Raw genomic sequence first — 21972 nt, 5'->3', positions numbered from 1 at the left:
GCTATCACTCACATGCTATTTTAAGGGTAACTATGCCTGAGCAACTGTTCTAAATGTAATAATTTTAGAAAGACATGCTTCTGAAATGATAACAGAATTGAATTTTGCTTCCCTTTGTTTTTTGTAAAATATCCTATTCCATTATCTATCACAATTTTGCCTAAAGAAAACAAAATTTAGAAGTATATCCTTCTCAGTCTATATTGAAATTACCTAGATGGTTAAAATGAAATACCTCAAATTTAAAGTATTTTGGCTTTCTGGGGGGGCAGTGTATGCCAGGAAAGGTCCATAGTGATGGAGGAAGGTCAAGACAGTTTCATTCATGCTAAATGAAAACTGTAACTCTGCAACCTCCCAGCATTTCCTGAAAATGTAATAAAAAGGCAGCTAGAAATGACACGACTTAGTTGGCTTTTTACTGAGATATTAAAATGCCTCATAAGAAACTGTTAAATGTGAGGTGAGGGACAAAGGCCCAGTGAAGGAGTAGCAGAAGCTACAGAAATAAACTGAAGGTCAGAGAGCTGATGGTGAGGGTTCACAGCTGCCCCTCAGTGTTAGAAAGCAGAGATTATCATGAGGGAGGAGGGAGAGTTGTGAGCTGGAGTTGGGACCTAGAAGGATGTGGTGTGTGTGTGTCCCCCCCCTTCAGGTCCCAAATAAATTAAATCTGCCTGATTTGGTCAGAGGTATGAGCCAGGAACTCCTGTCTCCCCCAGGAGGACTTTGGCAACAAGTTTGGACTGTTCAAAGTTCGGGTCGCATTCATTGTCTGAAGCTCTTCCATTTTTAGAGTAACACAAAAATTGCTGAAGAAGAGAGTTTCCAAATTGACACTCTCTGAGTACAAGGGCCATTCTTGATCTCAGAACTAGCTGGTTTTGCTTCACTTAGTCATTTAATGAGTTGTTGCAACAGAGACAAGTGTGGTGTGTGAGTGCTCAGCACCAAATGGGCCTGAGCAACTTCATTGTACCTTCAGTGTTGTGTCTCATCTGTCCTTAACTCCGGACTCTCCTGTTTAGGATCTAACCCCCAGCATCCATCCTCCAGTCCACAGGCACTGCCAGTTAGGATACACTGGGCTAACAAACAGGGTATTAGGAGTTTTGGCAGTTTGATGTCCATGGTTAGCAAATAAACACCAAATCATCCAGTTTTATCCCAAAGTCCATTTGTCCAAGATAATGTTTGCAGTAATTGCTCCCTGCTTATCGTTTTGGTAAATTGTAAGAATGATAAAAATTCATATGCTTACTGTTTATTTTCTTTTCTGGTTGTCCATAGTAGCTGCAAGAGCTTTTGTACAGGTCGTTTGTCTTGATTCCTCCTTTCTTTGGAATGTTACTTTAAATATATTTGGGGGAAAAGTTAAAACTTACAGAAAGTGTAGTGGAAAAATGATTACCAAGTAACATGAAACACAAAAGCCATTTCAAAATGAGTGTAGTTTTTTTTGCCTACAGAGGTAAATTACTCTTTAATTAAAGAAGAATCATCCTGAAGCAAGTGAAGTCACCACAAGGAAATGATAATAATTTGGAGTGAGGCAAAGCAAACAGTTCATAAGTGACACTGGAGGTTTAGAGAGCTGAATGTTTTCATGTCCCAGTGGTTTAAAAGAGCAAATCCTACAGCTGCTACTCTAAGCAGAAAAACTACACCTTATTGCTTTATGATGCTGGATTTTAAAATTGAGGCACCAAAGGGATTTAGATTATAGTCGGTGACAGACTGTGCTCTCAGTACATTGACACTCTCTTCCACTTCTCACTCCCTCCAAAAAAAGAGAACAGTTGGTAACCAAAAAGTAAACATGTGCAAAAAAAAAATATTTATTACTAAAGGGATCTGTTTCACTCAGTATCTAAGAAATTCAGTATTATTATTCCCTGCAGCAGATATTTTGCTGTGTCACACGTATATTAATATAAGCTGACGTTGTCACAGAGCCTGCCATTTGTTTGGACAGCTCCTGCAGTTCTGCTAATGCATGGAGAGCTCCTAAGATTCAGAAAAGTACTTTCCAACAAAGGAAAGTTTTCTGGCAAGGAACACCCATGTATGTGTTGACAATGAAAAACAACCCCAAACCACCCCTCTAAAAGTCTGCCAGTGCAGTTTCTTAAATTTCAGTATACAGCAAACAGTATCTGTGGAGCTTCATTTATTTGATGTGACAGTGAAACGTGAATTTTCACCTCCAATGACCACACAAATACCGCAGTAATCTGACAAAATGAAAAAATGCAAGCCTGAAGCAAAAATCAAAATGCTGTTTGGGTACCTGAAATTTAGTCTCAAATTTTATAAGGGCTTAAACACTTGTTCTAAAGCATCATTCAATCTCCAGATGGTGTCTAATGATTGCTTGGGATTATAAAATTAAAAGACTGTTCCTTTCAATTATATGTTATTGTCAGTCTTTCTGCTAAAGACATAAATACGTAATTTCTCCCCCTGTATCTTTTTCTTAGTTTGTATCTTTGGGGAGCCACAGCTGCATCAGGTCCAATCCTGATTCCTGTTGGGGCAATAACTGAATTTCTGAGCCTTATACACCAAGAGAAACATCCCATTACAACTTGCTTCAAATAAAACCATTAAACTTTTCCTGCTTTACCTATCATAAAATGCACACTTAGGTCTATGGTATGAACTCTAAATTCTTTCCCTTGCAAGAAAAAAAAAAAGTTAAAAGCCTTATTTGTATTTCCACTGCTAATCAAGTTTTAGAAAGGTGAAAAAGTAACAGGAATGGTATTTATGATAGGAGCAGCTGATTATACATGACGTAAAATTCTTTATTGCTGATATAAAGTTTGGACATCATATAACTTGATTTGTGCAATTAAGGGTTTTTCCCAAGGGAAGGATAAAACAGGCTATTTCTAGAATCTAATTTTCCCTTAAAAATAGCAGTATGACTACAACAGCACTAAATGTAAGATCCTGACTGCAGGAGTGCCCTGGTGCTGCCTGGCAATGCAGCCATTCATATAAAAATGAGTTGTACTTGCTGTGTATTTTTTCTATTTATATATTTATGATCAGTGATTTATAGTTGCTACGCCTTGGGTTGATTTTATAACTTCTCCTGGCTCTCGAGTTCTGTTTTTTTTTTATTTAACAAGCATATATTACCCATGACTTGAAGATGACTGTCTAGGCCAAAAAATTACAGGAAGGAACATAAGTTTTAAAAGTCAACTATTCCACTTCAACAGAGTTAAAGAAGAAACTGCTTTTGAAGGTCACTAAGGATTAAGATGTATTTTTAGCACGTAGCCAGTGCAGGAAGTTTACTGCGTTTTGATGTAAAATACACCACAAAATCTGCTGTTCCATATTCCTGGAAAGTCATCTTTCTTGTGCTCTCCAATAGAGTAGTTCAAAAGGAGAGGCTTCCTGGGTAAGAAATGCCAACTGCATTTTAATTGTTGCCCTATTTACTGCTTACAACTTCTCTGGATGTCAGCACATTGTTCTCACTGGTATCTTAATGTTCCTGTTGCTGCCATGAAGCCACGGATGTTTAGATGGTTCAGTTACTGCCTGGTTTTGCACCCATTTCCAGCTTTTGGTTTCAAGGAACCACTCTGTCATTTCATCTCCCCTTAATTCTGTCCATAGTCCATTTAAGTATATACATCATACAGAAAATCTGTCACAAAAAGAAAAAAAACAACTACAAAAATCTAATGGAGCACGAAATCAAGTAAATGGAATTGTGTGCAGCAATTAGTTTACATTTTTATCTGCACACCTGTTTCTTATCCATCAACAAAGCAGCAGTTAAACGTGTACAATTCATATACTCTGAATTCTTTAAGAACAAAATAATACGAGAAATCTGAGAAAGCAAAGCTGGCATTCAGATATTCACTATTAGATTTTGGGAAATTATTTGCAGTATCTCCAGACAGCTGCATACATTTTACATTTTGTAGCTTTCCCCTTTATATATTCCTATGTAGCCACTGGGGGATAAGTTTATTTGTTCAATCTGCAGGTGCCCCAAACTTTCCAATCCCTCACTGTCACTGAAGCTGTTGAGGTTCAGGCAGAGTTTGCAGGACTGCAGGAGTGTGGATGCTTTCCCAGATACCTGCACTCCCTGGAGCCAAGAGGGAATGAGGGTTCTTCCTGGGAGAGCAGGTGGCAGCTCCAGTGGGGGATGTGTCTGTGTGCAGGAGGCTCGTTTAAAAGCTGCACTTTGACCGGGAGCTTAAGGGTTTTTGTTTGGGTTTTCTACTCTGCCCGGAGCCTCAGAGCATCCTGATCTGCTCCTCTGGCTTCTGCTCACTCTCAGTGACAGTCCTGGAAGTGAGGCCATAGTCCAACAGTTTAACAGGCTGCTTAATCTAAATCAGATATTTGTAACAGCAGATTTTGGTTAATTATTGCATATTATTTCATGCAGTGGTTCTGGAATAGTGCATTCTGTATCTGACACAAAAATACACAGTAAATTAGAACATTACCTTTTATCCTCCTCTTCCATTTGTACTGTCCTGTTGTCACCTACATTTTATTGCTGGTTTCAGGTACAGTAAGTGTATAATCCTTAGTAAGTACAGTAAGTGTATAAGCCTTTATAAGCCTTAGCACCTTAAGGACTCCTTAGTCAACAAAACTTTTGCTTAGAATCTTGATTTATGATCTCATTGTATTTTGAGAAGTATTTTGGGAACGTTTGGAAATGTTTTTGATATGTTCTACTTTATAAAACAACATAGGTTTCCAAGTTTGCCTCCTGCAAGCTTTGCTGTCCAGCTTATCTCAGCAGCATTCTAGCAGCATCCCTAGGGATGATGCTTTCAAATCCAAAGGGCTCTGCTGTCCAGAGAGAGAGGAGGTCATTTCATCCCCACGTAGTTTAGGAGGGGAGGCAGACCAGGCAGGCTGCTACCAAAATGGATCTTTCTTTAAGAGCCTCATTTCCTTCGAAAGTCAGTAGAGGATAAATAGGAATTTCCATTGGGTGATTCAGAGCTCCTGAATTACCAGACCACAGTCAGGTGTGGTCCTCAATCTGTGCTAATATACTGTTCAATCCTATTTTCTGTTCTTCTGACAAGCAATAAAATCCTATTTAACTTAAAACATAAAATTGAATCTCTTTTAAAAAACACAGTAATCCTGCATGGGACATTCGCTTAAGAGTTGGACTCAATGATCCTCGTGGGTCCCTTCTGGCTCAGAAGATTCTGTGATTCTGTGATGTGTCTTTTGGACTTTAAAGCTGCTTTTTATGGATATTTTATAGAATTTTGGGTGAAGCCACCTGCAATATTTAGGGAGGACAGAAGTCAATTCTTACAACTGCAGCACATATTCATCTCCCGCTGGTTTTGAATTACTCCTGTGAGCAGTCTCCTTATACTTTAGTGATGACAATACCACCACCTCTTCCTGATTTATATTCTGTTTCTATATCAATTTAATTTGTTATCCTATTGACTTTCTCCTTTGAAGCTGAACATTAATCTGAAGGTTATAGAGATTTTACTAAGCCCTCCCCCCCCTTCCATTAAACATGTGTTCCCTCATCTGGTACTTTCCTCAGAGGCTTATTTTTCAACATTAATAAGTGTTGGAGTACAGTAAACTTGTCTTCTGGCTGAAATACTTAAAAAGGACCTGCACCATTTCCAAAAAAAGGTTCCAAAAGAAGACAAAGGACTATGTACTAGCACAATCCAAGGACAAGCCATGGTTTCTTCCATAAATGATCCCACCACCAGGTTTTTGAGGAGGCTGTTTGGAACTGCACAGGCAAGTCAGAGGTGCACAGAAGGTCTCAGTGGCAGAGCTACTGTTTCTGATTTAACAATTCAGAGCACTCTAATTCTGCAGCAGGCTGGATTAAATTATTTCAGCTGGCTGGCTGGTTCTCATAGGCTGTCTATGTGACAGTCCTACTTCCAAAAATATCACAAGTTGGATTTGAGACACTGATCTCTCTCATAAGTAATCCTTTACTATCACTAGAAGTTCCCTACTCACATAGACACGCCTGCAGTTAAAGAATTTGCAGTAGCCAGAGGAGACTGATGATTCAGAATGTTCAGCTTCTCCCTTTGATTCCCATTTTCTTGTATTTCTTTTTTTTTTTTCTCAGTGGTTTTTTTAGCAGCAGCAGAAGTAAATCTCAGTTCTAAGCTGTGTGTACAGCTTGCAATATGTATCCATTTATTTAGATCCTCTTCTCACTTTCATTTTACTTCTCCTGTAGCAGATGAAGTCATTGTGTGTTTATAATCTGTCCTTGGGTTTTTGGAAGGGTGGGAAGAGAAGAAATCTATTTTTTTTTCATATGTATTGGACTGTGGTCTCTTGTTTAAAAGTCTCCAGCCATTGAGTTTGTGAAAAGTGCATAACCCCAAATAATTAAGCTCCTTGACTTTCTGCCTTTGCACTGATAAGGCTGCTACAAGGCAGAGCCATAAAGTGATTGGAAGTCTCCTGCAGCACATTTTTCATTTTTATGCTGAGAAGAAAAAAGTGGTTTGGATTTTTATGACTTTGCCACATGGTAAAGTTAAAGGCTCCCATTTTCACCATGAACCTTTTTAGAGGTTACCTTTATATTTTAACAAGGCAGACAGTGCCTGAACAACAGCACTCTGGTCAATTCTGCTGTTTGTACTGCTGCTGTCTGAAGGGAAAGTGGCCTTTCTCACTAAATGATACAGATTCTGAAGCATTAAAACCCATTTTGCATGGAGGCATTAGGTAGCAGATACAAATGATTGGTGTCTTACTTGGAGAGTTTCTTAAGCCAAGATTTTCTTTTAATCGTTGTAATACAGTAGGATGCTTATGCAAAGAACAGGGAACTAAACACACTCAAGTTTGCATCATAGGGACAAGTAAATGCTTGATTTATTTATTTAAGCATTCCAAAGCCTGCCTGCCTTCCCACTTACCAGTGCCAAACATATTGATGATAATCTGATGCACAGTTTTAAAGCCTTTACACTCAAACTGTTTGAATGTTTGTTCAGTTATTCTGTCTATACTAAAGTGATTATTGGGGGCTAAAAGGTAACCAGATTATTGTGGAGCTCTCTTGACAGCCTTTAACACCTAGTTGTATGTTGAAGCCTGGAAATTACAAACCTCTTGGTATCATTCAGACCACAGCACATTTTGAAGCAATTTGCTATTTCTGGGCTGTTTTTCATGCCGTGGTCCCACTCTAGTACTCTCCAGCTTGCTCTGGTGCCTGCCCCCTCGAAGAACACCTTTACTAGGCAATAAAGGTCCCTAAAACAAAGTACTTCCTCAGTATGGCTGTCAGGTGGGACTTCCACACGTGTAGAGAACATTGCAGCTGGTTCAAGATATATCAGGGCTGTTTAAAAGCTTCTGCTTTGTCTGCTCCTGGATTTAATTTAGGTCTATGTGAGCCAATCTAAGTTTGCCAATGCTGTGAGGGAGAGGTGCTGCCCTCTCCCCTGCCCTCTCCCCAGGCTCCCTTCCTCTCTCTGCAATGTGCTGACTTTTTAGTAAGTCTTGGAGACCTCAGCGAAAACGAGGGGAGAGATGGGGATGGGATTGGAGGAAGGAGTAGTAGGAATAATCTGATTGTGATCTACTGAAATGGATCACACTTCTTGGGTAACTTCATCCTTGGGAATTGTTTCCATGGCAAAACAGAGGTTTTGGTAAAATCCATGGTGGGTTTGTCCAACACAACTGAGACCAGCAGTGAGGAGGCAGTGCCATGGGAGTTCAGTGTGCAATTAGCAGTCACACACTGCAGCCCTGCAATGATTTTTCCCTGGTTGCTAAAGCCTAAGCCAGCAAACATTCATTGCTATTCTTACCTGCACCAGCTAAATTAAACTAATGAGCCTATGCAGTTATTTTTCTTTATCCCATCTCCTCTGACAGCATTATCCAGTGCAGAAGTGAATAGTAATTAGCAGCAACAGTCTTGAAAGCACATGTTACATTATAGAGCACACACTCTATCAGGAAGTCAGCTGGCTTGTTTACAGCTTTCTCACTCCAGTTGCTGGGAACTGTAGACAATTCACCTTCTAGTGCTGAGAGCTTATCAAAGATCACTCATTTACACAGACAGCACTTGTATGGGTGGATGTACAGTCAAAGAACACAATTAGTTGCTGTCTTTCCCTGAAAATTTACAGCCATTCTGTTCAGCATGATTGATTTGCATCTGTGATTGTACTTTGGGAACAGTATGTGTTCTATAAATAAGACTTAGCTGTGTAGGTGTAGGTTCAAATCAGTAATTAATACTGGACCTTACTGAAACTTACCTGTCCAGCTGCCCAAAACAGCTTTTTGAAACTTTGAAAAGCACATCCTCAAAGGACAGAACCATCTCAGCATCTGAAAAGAAGGTGTCTTGTCTAAACTCCTCAGCCTGTTGTTTGTCCATTCTCTGTTGTCATGGGAGATGCATCTCCACAAAGTGATTTGTCCTGTCCTAAGAGATGCATCTCTGGCTATCAGGACTGATCATCCTCTGAAGATGCTAATCTCCTCCTATTCACTGCAGGGGGAACTCACATAGCTACAGGAATCCTGCACATACTGCAGATCCAGCTGTGCCTGCCTGCCTGACTGACACCAGTTTCCATTTAGCTGGGTTTTCTGCTTTTATTAAGGAAAACTTGAGGTCTCTGTTAGCAAATACAAATATTAATAGTACTTCAGAACTCCTACTTTCAAAACCAGAAGAGCCTACTTAAGTGTCAATATTAAACATTGCCAAACAAGGCTCTACATTTTTTCATTGTTATAGTCTAGGACTGATGAACTTAAAAACTCTTTTAAAAACATCTGAAATGATGCTGATACATCATATCAAGTCCAATGGTATGTTTCAACTAGATTTTTGCTTTCTTGTTCAGTCAACTTTCTGTTGTTTGAATATTGCTCTTCTGTAAGCCTGAACAGCAAAGTAAAGACTTTATTTACTAAAGCATACTTAACTTTCAGCTCTTAAAGGAGCAATACTTTATATATTCACTTATCATGGAATTTAATGAAGGCAACCAGAATTCAGTTGTGTCAGACATGAGTAATTTCATGCAAAAGCTGCCACTGGCTGTATTATACATTTATGTAGCTTATAAAACAAAGCCAATGATTTCCATCAATTATAACACCATCATTTGGCAACTGTGCAATTAATTTCTTACTCTAAAATAACTGCTGTTGCTCAGTGCCAAAGAAAATGCCACACATTAACTGACTCATCACCAGAGACTGTGATGGAGAGTACACATGTCAAGATGATTACTCATCTCCAAGAAAATAAGTGCTTTATGATAAAAAAAATATTCTTTTTGGTATTCTGAAAGAATGGTAACAGGGATCTCCATTTTATCTTTAAAAATGATCCCCACACTAATATACAGTTATTCTGAAGTATTATTTTGAGTAGGGGAGTAGAGTTGCATGCTGGCCAGTTCACACCCGTGGCCCAAGTTGAAGAAGGATGGGTTACTGCAAACCTCATGCACCTCTTCTATGGAAAAATGTTCCTACATAAGAAAAATTGAAAGATTCTGCCCTGTTTGTCCCAGAAAGTCTGAAAACTCTAATTTACATCTTGAAAAAGTACTCCACATACATATTTATCCAGCAGGAGTAATGGGCCATTCTGCAACAGGTATCAGGATCATGAAGTTATGGTCTTTCTTGGGACACTTATAGACGTGTATTCAAAACACGAGTTCCAATTCTGCCAGGGATTACTTGTGCAGTCAACTTTATTTCTTGAGCAGAGTTCTGTGGAACCATCTCTGAAATTAAGTATCTCCCTATTTTTGCATGAATCAAAGGCAGGATGATACTCAGTGTGAAGTGTTACACGCCAGTGTGTAGCAAAACCAGCACTTCTGTACGAATTGGAGGCACTTCCAGTATCACTTTGTGGTTAATCTCATATTTGTGTTTACAAGAGACATAAAGGACCCATCAGAAGAGACTTGATTACTTTGTAAGTAGCACAGACGAGAATAGAAGGTGTCTCTGCATACAATAAACACGGCACTTTCATTTTTAGATACAAATCACCCAATTTGCAGCGCAGGGGCGAGGAAGCAAAACCTAATTCCCCGATTTTCAGGACGGATGCAGAGAAACCATTTTTTTACGGCGACAAATTAAATTTGCAAATACCTTCAGGCAGAAATGGAAAGCGAGCAATTCATACTGGTACCTCCCAGGAGGGTGACCTACCTCCCCAGAGAAGGCCTGTCCGTTGAGGAGGTGCTCTGATCCCTGGCTGTCCTCGCTCCCAAAGTGTAACCGGATTTCCTCCAGGCGGTGACTGTACGTCATCGGCCCTCCAGAGATGTTGACCAAATGCTCTTTGTCTAATCGTAGAGATACGTGTCTCCCTGTGTTATACATTGTCCCACTGACCTAAAACGGGTAGGGGAAAAAGGAAAAAAGGCATTTTTAAAGAAATAATCTGCAAATCTTAGAAGCTGGTTGTAAGTACTTGAGGATTTTGCTCTTCTCTCACCGTCGTTCAAATGTAGCAACACATCTTGTCTGGAGATGAAATAACCGACTTGAGGTAACACTCCAACTTCTCCTTTCTGTCTTATATTGTATATTCAAATATTTTGCTAAATCCACATGTACACATTTTAGCCAGGGGCACATTGTTAGCATGGTGAATGGGATTGTTACACTTTTAAATAAGTAAGCTTTTAGAGCACTTTTTATGCGAGGTCTGAGTAATGGCTTCATTACAAAATTCCCTCACTGAAAATGGGAACATTTCAGCTGACATAAATTATTTAAGTACACTTGAACAAATCTGGAATTTACCTCTTTTTTTTCCTTCTTTTAATATTTATAACAAAGTTACCCAAAAGTAAAGGTGCTGCAAAAAGCAGAGGCATAATTATTCATTAGTAGGGAACTCTGCTCCTCCCGGAGCTGCAGGTAAAAATTTTCACTGTCTTGCTCTGCAAGTCTCTTTGTTTTGTTATGAATATTTTATAGGTACAATTGCCAGATCTTTTAGCCATAGCAGTACAGAATGAATTCCAATTTGATCATATGTGTCTAGGTCCTACTACACCTCCAAAAGCTGTAATGCTCCCTGAGAGTCATCTTTATTTTTAAAAAGACTGAATGTTGTGCTTCATTTGCAAACTGATTTACAGCTGCTGTAATGAAAAAGAAAATGATGGTGGAAATTTTTCATATGGAATATAATTCTATCATGATTTCCACTGTCATAGGAAAGTTTCTAGATCAAGAAGTTGCTTAATTTATGCCATTAGAAAGTAAAATATGCCAGTTTGAGTTAAAGCAGAACTATGATTTATTTAAAAACATTCTGCATGAATACAAATGTACACTTGAATAAGATCCATTTAATTTAAGAAGTGAAAGCATAGGAATAATATGCTTTGTTGCACTTCAATTTAAAATTAAAGACATGACTATTATGTATTATATCTCATACTACATCAGTACTATAGTAATTAACATTGCTGCAGTGTCATTTTCTCTGTAATACTAATTACCAAGTTTAAATGACCTGTTTTCTTGCACAGTATGTTGTAAAAAGTTGCACTGAACAGACTGTGCACTAGAACTAAATGGATGAGATTAAACAGCTTTTGATTGTTGTGGTTCTTTACACTTTGATACAGATGTTCTTTTTTTTTTTTGGTGTTTATTCCAATTCAAAATAAGCAGTAATAAATTTCCTACGAGAAGTAATAAACACAAATATTCCTACTCATCGCAAAAACCCACAATGATTTTATTTATAAATGCTCCTTAGTTTTTCTGCTTGACTTGGCATGCATAATAATTAAATACCAAGTTTAACTTAATAGGTGGAAGAAGGTCAGCTTATTGAATTCAGTTTCAGTACACTGCATATGAATGACACAAAATTGCTAATCATAAGTAACAAATGTACTTTAAAAACAAATAGGGGGAAAGTGTTAGAACCTCTTACTCACATTTGGAAGCTCATGCTTCACTGAACCCTCAGTTAAATTTAACAGCTATGCAAAATATGCAGAATCCATTTCCTTACTTAAATTGGTACAAATCTCAAATGAGGTTGCCATTATTTTCTCTCTCGAGGTAAAAGTGACCCAAATAACCCCTAATATGAATCAAATAACTCCACACAGAGCAGAGAAGGGAAACCATGAGAGGCAAATTCATTAACAGGAGTAACATTTGTCTTTCTCATTTCCCCCCTCATAAAAATGCAGTGCTTGTAGTGAGATGATGTTGACTGTTTCAAAACAGAATTTCCCCACACAGCTGCAGATGGAGAATACCAGGAATGCAGTGAAGCATCTGACATTCCTCATTTCTGGCCCGTGGGGAGGGATGAACACTGGAAGTGAGACTATGAAATTCTCCTGCATGGGCACACAGACAGGCAGGGCAAAACCCAAGATCTTCAATACAAAAAATACAAGGCCTTGCCCTTTTATGTACCTTCTTAGGTGTAAGTGAAACACTGGTTTTCTTGTTGTGAGGGTGTGCCCAAGGGAAGAGCAGCTGCATAAACCACCTGAGATCCAGCACCAAACTGCACCTTCAGGACATGCCCATGTCTTGAGGGTATCAACATGTACCACCATCACCAGCAACTTTCAGTGGGCACTTCTTTTATGGGCACTTGATTCCTACAGGAAGTGGTGTCTTATATTTTCCATCTACTCAGATTACATCTGAACGAAAAGACTGAAATATTTAGGAACTTTTTTTAATTCCTAGAGACTGTGACTTGCCCAGGCTCCACAGCTGAAGGACCACCATAACACCATATGAATTTGTTTATTGTTGTGCAGGATATCATCTGGTTTATATACAAAACCAATGTCTTATCACCTTCAGAGGTGAACATTTCAAGTGCAACCATTTACAGTTAGCACATAGAATCACACAAGTGTGTTCATCCTCAGCATCCATAAATGCATTTTACACAGTAAATACTACATTTCCTCTTCCCTATGCACAGTTTTAACTGCTAGTGCAGGAAAATGAGGTTCTAATCTTGTTCCCTATGTGAACCTACTGCTAAGAGAAGGATTCTCTCCATATTTATGGTACTGAGCCTTTAAAGTGATGGTGCACTGTCATTCTGCACTCTCAGCTGAGTTGGTTTTGAGGAAAGCAAAGCTGCAAGTCTAGAATGTCACAGTTGCAGGGGTTACTGAGATATTTTCTGCATGTTGTACATTCCCTGAAAAAATAAACAATATGAAGACTGGGCACCTTATGGGACAGAGGTTGCCTCTGCCTGGAACAGTCAACAGTATCTGCTACCCCAGAAAGCACAGCATTTATTTTTTATATGTGGAGACTGGATAAAATGTTACAGGGTGGTTTAAAAGGCTCACATAAAAGATCTGTTAAGAGCTATATAACTATTTCCTTAATGTGTCAGACTAATCTCAGGTGCTCAGTCCTTCAGTGTGATGGGCTTTGTGCCACTTCTTGCTCTGCTGAGAAGTAACTGTTTTGTTCTGTGTGAGTTTGACTTGAAAATTATATAAAGACGGAAACCCAGCAAACAAATCTGGGGGGGGGGAAAGAGCACTAAATCTTGACCTCTTGTTTTTAAAAAAGATTTAATGCACTAGAAATGAGACTAGATTAAAGAAAACATATTAAATCATCCATAAAGCTGGTTTGAGAAAACAGCCAAAGTCTAAAATCATCAAAGTTAATGATCAGACCACATTCTCAGTTGACCCCATTTTTCCTCATAGATTTAGAAAAATTTTCATACAGGTAATTTTACCTGTGGCAAACTCCCTGAGTAGAAGAGAGCACAGCACGTTCATGGGCTTCACCCTTAATTATGGAACAGTTCAACTTTGGTAGACTTTAATTAATTTATTAACATATTCCTGATGTAGTTATTTTCTATCTAATCTCATTACTTTTAATTCTTGCTTCACAGAGCTTTGTGCACATAATTCCCCAGCAGCATTATTCTCTCCCTTTATCTTGATGCAAGGCATCCACACAGGCACATGCTGCTGATATATTCTAGACTACATTTCTCAGTGAGATCTGAATCCTCCTGTGGTATAACTTGCTGGTTCTGTGTCCATAAAAAAGTCCCAGTTCTGCCCTTTGAAAGGTGGAACACAAGCAAAGTCAGTGCATACATAAGAAACACAAACTCTTGAAACTTTACAGATCTTTATGATCATTAGGGAAAAAAATACAATAAAAAAACTCAACAAAAAATTCCCAAACCAAACTAAACAAAAAAAAACCCACAAAAAACAATCCTGAAAATATTTTTCTCCCAATGATGTTCTTTAACCCTGCATTTGTGGAAGCATTTTTGTTTTGTCCTAGTTAGCTGTATATCCTGTTCCCTTCGTCTTTTTGTCCTCACAAATAGTCCTGAACTAAGTATTTTGCACAGCTTCCTTTGTGTCCTACATCTTTATGTTACAGTCTGTTTTAAAATAGCCTTCAAAACCCCAAGCAGTAGAAAAAGAAGCCTGTTTCAGGGTGAAGCCATGCTAGAAATGTAAGCAGGGAATGCAAGAGGAAAAGGGAAGGAATGGGGATGGATCCTTTGCCTTTCTGTCCCATGCCATGCCTGCAGTTCACTGTCACCTTTCTTCAAGGCTCTTTGCTTCCTGGGGCCTTTACAAATAGTGCAATAACACATTTTAGTTTTTTTTCAAGTAAGAGTGGCCTAAAGATTAGTTCCAAGAACGTTTTTAAACTTGTGTCAGTACCTGCCAGTGGAGCAGCATTGAATGTAAGGGAGCAAGAAAATCAATTGTGTGTGGCTGCCTGCTCTGGTGTCCTTGGATCTTATCTGCAATATTAGATGTTCCTTTCTTTAGGAGGAAAATAGATACAGTCCAGTGAAGGCCTAGTGCTGTGGAGGGAAGCAAATCACCAAGGATTGAGTTGAAGGAGTCATTGTGCCCCAGTTTCATGCCCTGCAATAACCAATTTTTGATCATCTGCCAACTGGCTTCCACTGTTTCCTCCTGGAGTCCAGCAGAAAAAAAATGCAAAAACAAATGTATATTTGTTTTTTGTCTCACTGGGATAAGTCAGCATCAGTGCCAAGGTGGTTTATTTTCTTCCTGATACTTAGGTAGGATCTTCCAATGGAGAATTTCACCCTCTAGCTCAGGCCACCTGAACTTGGGTTTCTCCATGTGGTAATAAACTGAATCATTTGTTTCTGAGTCCCTCAAGCAAGTTCCTTTCATTTACCTCTTTGGGTTTTTTGATGGTTGTTCACAGTATCTTGACCAGACCATATTCTGTGATATAAAGTACTGTCCTCCTTGATTTAAATTGACTGGACTGGAGTAAATACCTTCACCTCCCTTGTGCAAAGGTGACACTGCTCCAGGGTTTGAAAACAGAGTTTACATGGACTTCAGGGCAGGGCTTGTGATTTGAAATCTGACTTTAGGGCCAGTGACAAAGCACTGAACCAAACTGGAACTTCAAAGGTAACCTGCTAGGGCAGAGTGCTTAACTCTCTGCACCAGAATGACATTCCCCTGCTTCACAGAAGTGGCTACACAAGAACATTCATTTTCTTAGTATCGTGCTCATGGCATGCAGTTAGTTTTAGGAGTAGTTTTATGGCGTTGTCTTGAACCTTCCTGCTGCTCTTAGAGGGGACCCAGGCTGGAAAATAAAATTATTTTGCAGAGTTAGTCTTCTAAGTTATTTAACAGTTGTTAAAAGGGTATTGTTGTTTTTTGAAGTCTTCTCTTAAAGAGACAACTGACATATTCAAATAGGATACAGCTGCTCTATCAGTTTTCCAAACTTTACAGAGCTCTGTTCTTGTCCTGAGGAATTCTCTGTGCATGCACATGCAGAGACACATACACATGAGAATTTTTAAATTGCATTTAAATAATTATTTTCTACAGAACATCCAGTTTTATTTAGGTGCTTTTGATGAATATTTGTACATTTGAAGAGTTATTTCAATAACTTTTCCCTGCCTTAATGCTTAACCATTGTATGCAACAGTATGGAAAGAAATAGTGGAAATGCCTTATTTTTGAAGGTAATTTTAAGGGAAATTCCAGCTGTTTCCTGCACGCTTTCCTTGCTGCCAGCAGAGAGCAGTGTCCACCCATCCCACACAGCCCTTACCTACATCCCACGGGATTGCCACAGCCAGGAAGAAAATCAAAATTATCTGTTTTGGGTGACACGACTGTAATCCATGGGTTTAACTTCAGGAGTGGTGGATTCAGCTGTGGGACAGAGGGGTGGGATCTGCTCCAGGGGTCAAGCAGGTGTCTGCTCTCCAGCCCAGGGTTTGGGGGATGCAGGCTCTGCAGGCTGCTTGGCCATCAGATCAGCAAAACACCCAGAGTGCCTTTTCTGGCAGCAATTCAATGGACTTTATGTTGTGTTTATGAAAAGAAAACTGTGGAAGGGAGGGAAATAAACATAAGGAAATACCACTTACTGGGAGGGAGCTGCAGTCTAATTGCTGGGCTTTGAAGAACAACAGGCATCACCATCAATATTTGATTAAAAAAGGCCCGTGTGAAAAATGTAAAATGTAAGAGAGAAGTGTAAAGATTAACATAATCTTTTCATCTTCTGAGTTGAAAAATTTTAAAAAGGAATTGATGCTAATGAGTCCAATTAACCCATTTACCTGCCTGATGTAATGTGTCACGTATCAGCATATGGCATGACACACTTTTTTCTGCTTTTAAAGCATCGTTTTCAGTAAGAACTTTTCCCATTCACTCCTCTGCAGTTCTGCCTGTTTACTTCCCTTAAGTGACTGATCTGTAAAAAATGTGGAGTGAACCTCATAAATTAAATATTCAGCCTTACTGGCTAATGAGCACAATATGTCAAATTTCAGTGATCAAAATAATGTGCTTCAATAATGTATACTCCAATCTGTAACAAAATATAATTTTAATAGAGGACCCGCAGGGTCGTGGTTATTCTGAGATAATTATGTTCCATAGGATGGGAAGGAATGAAGCTGCTCCAAGGACACTGGTAACACCCCACAGAGCCTATGTGCCACATGCTGCCTTTTAGGGGTAATAAAGTGCTTCATTGTATTTCCACTACTCCACTAATGCAATGATTTTTGCTTGTTAGTAACTATGAAGCCTAAAGCAGATGCAGCCAAATTTATTGTGTCTGGCATTAATAATTGCTGTGCATGTTGACTCCAGCTTTACAGTGAAATCACACTCTCCTTAATCTAAAATATTGCAACTATGTTTATATCATATGTAGTAGGGGAATTTAATCCCATAGCTTTCACTGGGACTTTTTTTTTAAATTAAAATCAAATTATTGAAACAGACAAGTAGAAAAACTGGCTTCAGGGACTGGACAAGGCTGAGGGACCAGTGAGGATTTTAAGTGCGGGATGTATCTCAATACAAAGAGCTTCCTGATGGAAGGATCCATTACCTGCTGTTTGGGGTGAAAAAGAGACATACTGAAGAATGTTTTCTGTAGGAAAGCAGACTGCATGCCAGTGGTCACTTTTTCTGTGTAGTATCTTGATACTTACAACCAGAATATTTGTAGGCAAACTGGAGTGTGGAAGGGGAATGTGTGAAAGAAAGTTATGTTGTAGTGGGACCTCAGGAGACTTCACCTAGAGCAGGACCCGTGTGAGGTGCACTGAGCTGGCAGGTAAGGCCACAACAGCCACAGGTACCTTCAGCCAGGTGGACCAGGGGCAGGATCCTGGCAAAACCCTTTGTAATCATACACAGAATGGGGCACATACTCCACACTGTTGGGGGTTTTAACAATAATCATGTGAGTGCTTTGACAGCATTCACAGATGTGTCTCCACTGTGGCAAATGCTGGAGTGACTTTGGTTTATTAGCAGAAAACTCAATTTTGTTGTGAAGTGCCATGTACCTGTGTCATGCTCCAGTGAGTAAAAAGGATGTTTTGGGGTGTTCTAAGCCAGACTTGCACTGTCTGAGCACAGAACTGTTCACAATCCTGTTCACAGCCTCCTTTGTACCACTGCTGACAAGTCTCATCCTGGGCTGTGACACAGTCACCAGCATTACACGAAAGAGGGAAATATTACATTTGCATGCTTCTTTTAGTTTATTAACCTTAGTTTATAATTAGGCCAAGTCAATAAGTAATTGAGGGAATAACTGGGGCTTGGAGATCTCATTACCCTAATTTGGTCTTGCAATCTATAAAGAGATTTTTGGTTTGAGGAATCTGCATTAAAAAATCGCGCTAAGGATAATTTTTGTCTCTGCTAAAGGGATGTCAAAAGAGCTGCCTTTTCAAAATCTCAAGGCTGACATAAATATTCAAAAGCCTGTAAATGGTAGAGAAGCCAACAAACTTGTGAGAAATCCAGATCAATGAAAAATTGCTCCTTCCATTTTTTATGTGGGTTCAAAACGTAAAACTGAATATGTTAAAAATCCAGAGGGCCTAATTGAGTTTCTTTTTAGTGACTTATATCGAGATGCACTGACCTTTGGAGCTGCCTGGATTTCAGAGCTCTTCTTTCAGAGAGCACTCTGGTTGAAAAGCCAGAAGTTTTCCACTGGAATCCAGATTAGATGGAAATTTATAGGGCATATATTGGAATTAGTGTGTGTTTCACTTTCCTTATGTTTTCCATACAGCAAGACAGACTCTAGACATTAGGTGCTTAATGACTCATTTGATCAACTGCATATTAATAAATGTATTCAGACTTTCTAATATCTTTATTTTGCTGGTACATTTTCTTCAGTACTTTCATTCTCAACACAACTTTTAAAAGAACCTTCCCTGCTGAGCAGATGAGCTCCAGATAGCTGATTGATTTAAATTCTCTTTTAAACTGTTGGTGTGTCTTCTACTTTGCTATTTGTATGCAGCATTAGCAAAAAGGCTGTGCTAAATTAGGCTGGGAAGTATCTTTCAGGCTAAGAGGTATTGACACTGTGGTGTTGTGTAGGTTATTAATACACTCACCCCTTTAATTATCTGCACCTATATATATTTATATGTATATATTTCTATATATGCAGACACAAAAATAAAATATTTTCTTTTTTACTAACTTCTGTCAACAGAAGGAAGGAGAGAAATGCCTGTCCTCACACACAGGCCTAAATTAGTCATTTGGCAGCACCTTCTTGCTGTTGTGCATCCCTGGCTGAGTGGCTGAGAAGCACAGAGCTTCCTGCACAGGGTAAAGGATGTGCCCTCACAGCTCATCTGTCTCACACCACAATCAAAACACACCATCATTAAGGTTAATGATTCCATATTACAAGAGCTAGAAAAGGCCATTTGTTGTAGTCCTTTATTTCTCTTGTTCTTTCACCGCCAGGATGTTCTAAATTTAAGTTTTTATAAAATAATGAAGGGGCTGCTGCTGTTTTTTGGGATCTGCTGCCCACTCCAGCCATGACATTCCATGTACCCATCCCTGCTCAAGGAAAATTGCAGTGTCTGAGCTGTGGTGCAGCCAGAGAAGCATGGTAATGCTTTGCTGAAACTGTAAGTCAGTGGAAATGAAAAGGAGAATCTATAAGCTCAGCTTTTTAGCCTTGAAAGGGACAAAAGTTTTACCAGCTCTTTTAGCAAGTTTTTGAGAGCAGCATTCACAATACCAAGCTGCTTCTCAGATCACTGCCAGGGCAAAAATGCATAGTTACTGCAAAATAATTTCCCAAGCCCTGTATCTCTGGAGGTAAACTAGTATTTAGATAACTTGAAATTTGACCTCAATAAAATTCATTATGTGTCAAGGAAAATCCTTTGTGGCATGCAAAAATCATGAGCTATTCTGCCTAGTAGCATAATTCACTGTGGTTTTTTTTGAGCAGAAAAGAGCTGTTTTGTCCTGGCCTGCTTTTTCTACTTCTTTAAATAAGGTGAATAAATTAGCCTTTCCAGCTCCAAATATTACTGTTCCAGTTTAACACAGGACTGTTTTACTTTTCCCATTTTATCTGCCTCAGAAGCATTTGTGTACGTTTTATGTTTAGAAAACAGTGGAACTGCAGTAGAAAAAAAGAAAAACAAACAACTCCTATCCTGAACCTATCTTTGTTTTTTCTGACACTTCACTCTATTCCACGACTCCTCATTTTTTTTCCTGACAATGCACTTTAAAAAAACCCCAACCCTACAAAGCCACACTCTTTCTGCATCAGAGGTCCCTAAAGAATTATCATTTCTGGCTTAACTAGATTCTTCTCTGTGTTCCAATATGCCTCTAATTCAAATGTTTCTCAAAGTCACTGTGCAAGGAGGGTGGAAGACAGGGAAATATTGGGGTTACAGCATGAACTTGAGCTCAGCAGACCAACCTCACTGCCTTGGATGTTTCCAGACTTTGTGTTCTGTGTGCACATCGTGGGGGTGGTGGATGTGCACATAAATCCCTTGGTCAAGAGATTTGTTTTTATTCTTTTGGTTTTTTTCTTTTTTTCTGTTTAGTTGGTTGGTTTTTTCCCCCCATTCCCTGCTGTGTTTACAGATTGCACAGCTATGGGGGAAGAGCTGGTTCTTTGTTCCATGTTCTCATCTCCTGTACAGCTCCATGTACTGCAGTTGTGTAAATGAGTGTTTCTATAAGTAATCAAAACCAAGGTTCTGAATACCAAGAAGCACTTTTGTCCTCTTACATCATTCCCACTCATGTCTTGTTCCATGCAGAGTGAAAAACACTCTTTTGCTACCTCAAATCATAAAGTAATGGTGAGAAACTCTTTTGAAAAAGGCTTTTAGAAAAGAAATCTTTCTACTCTGCCAGTTTGCCATCAGTTCCCCTCTGTTCTCTTGGTTGCTGGACTTACCAAAGTAGAGATTTATCTGGCTTTGTAGAAGAATCCTAAGGAAAAGAGGAAAGGGTTATGGGATAAAGGTATCTAGGAATCAGCATACGAAAATGCTTTTCCAAAAGGGATAAAATTTAGACTGGAAAGAATCTTAGCTTTCCAGACACAAGTTCATTTTTAAGAGGTGTTTTATCATGCTTATTCTAAGAGTTTCAGGAATGTCTAATCTGTTGGAACAATAATGTTGACGAGTTCATCTTTATGATCTCCCCAGGAAGAATCTTTTAAAATAGTAGTCCATATTCAGTTATAGGTCAGCATTCCTCTTTATCAGCAACTGCTTTTCCTCCTGTTTTCTGTACCTTTTTCCTTCTCTGTAGAATGCAAACTGGAGGCTGCATGCTCTCAAATGCCTGTGAAGAGGCATCTTCCCCAGCTCTGGGTGTTTGCACGTGTGTTCATGTTCCTATTTGTGATTAATTATAGCTGAGAAGTTGAAAGGTACTGAATATATGACAATGTAAAGACAACCTTACTCTCTTCATCCTTCATGAAGATGAGTTTTAGAGTTCATTCTCACACTCAGATTTGCTGTTCTTACCTGCAGAACACGAAAATACTTTAAATGTGCTCATGTTCTTACTAACCAGACAGGACTCAGGCAGAAGCTGAACAGGAGCTTTCAGAAATTAACTCCTGCAGATCAGAATAAATATTTCTTACAGGAGTTTAATGACAATTTCAGCACACCTGGAATTTTAAATGCACAGATTCTGCTGCCCCTGAGCCACTGAAATCTGTGAGCAGGACCTGTTTTTGATATGTAATTGGTGACTGACACAGTCTGAAGTAAAGACAGAAAATGCTTCCAGGCCTTCACTTACAGAAAAATATCCATTCCCTGATATAACTGAAAGATTTGTAAGTCTAATGTGGCTTATGCCTTATTATTTTCATACCAACTACTTCTAAAGCCTAGATGATGCCTAATAAACAAGTCCTTTAATCATCTTTAAAATGACAAACCTGTTGATAAATCGAATTTTCTCCAACAAGATATTGCTATATTGATTTTAGCACTCCATTTTTAATAAACAGAGACTGTTCAGAATTGCTTGCTATGACAGTCTTGAAAGTAGGGCATCAACTGACTTGGCAAATGGCTGA

General features: G+C 39.0%; 1 protein-coding gene across 1 annotated transcript in view; it reads right to left on the bottom strand.

The window, feature by feature from the left end:
• Positions 1–21972, bottom strand: part of CA10 (carbonic anhydrase 10) — a 187071-nt gene that overhangs the window by 29803 nt on the left and 135296 nt on the right. Inside the window, exon 5 of the mRNA XM_027654531.1 lies at positions 10231–10416. Coding sequence (XP_027510332.1) covers positions 10231–10416 — 186 coding nt within the window. The remainder of the gene's footprint in view (positions 1–10230; positions 10417–21972) is intronic.

Source organism: Corapipo altera, unplaced genomic scaffold (genome assembly GCF_003945725.1).
Source record: "Corapipo altera isolate COAL_440 unplaced genomic scaffold, ASM394572v1 343, whole genome shotgun sequence".
NCBI lineage: Eukaryota > Metazoa > Chordata > Aves > Passeriformes > Pipridae > Corapipo > Corapipo altera.
Note: the sequence above shows the minus strand (reverse complement) of the source record. Positions and strands in the feature narration are given on the sequence as shown.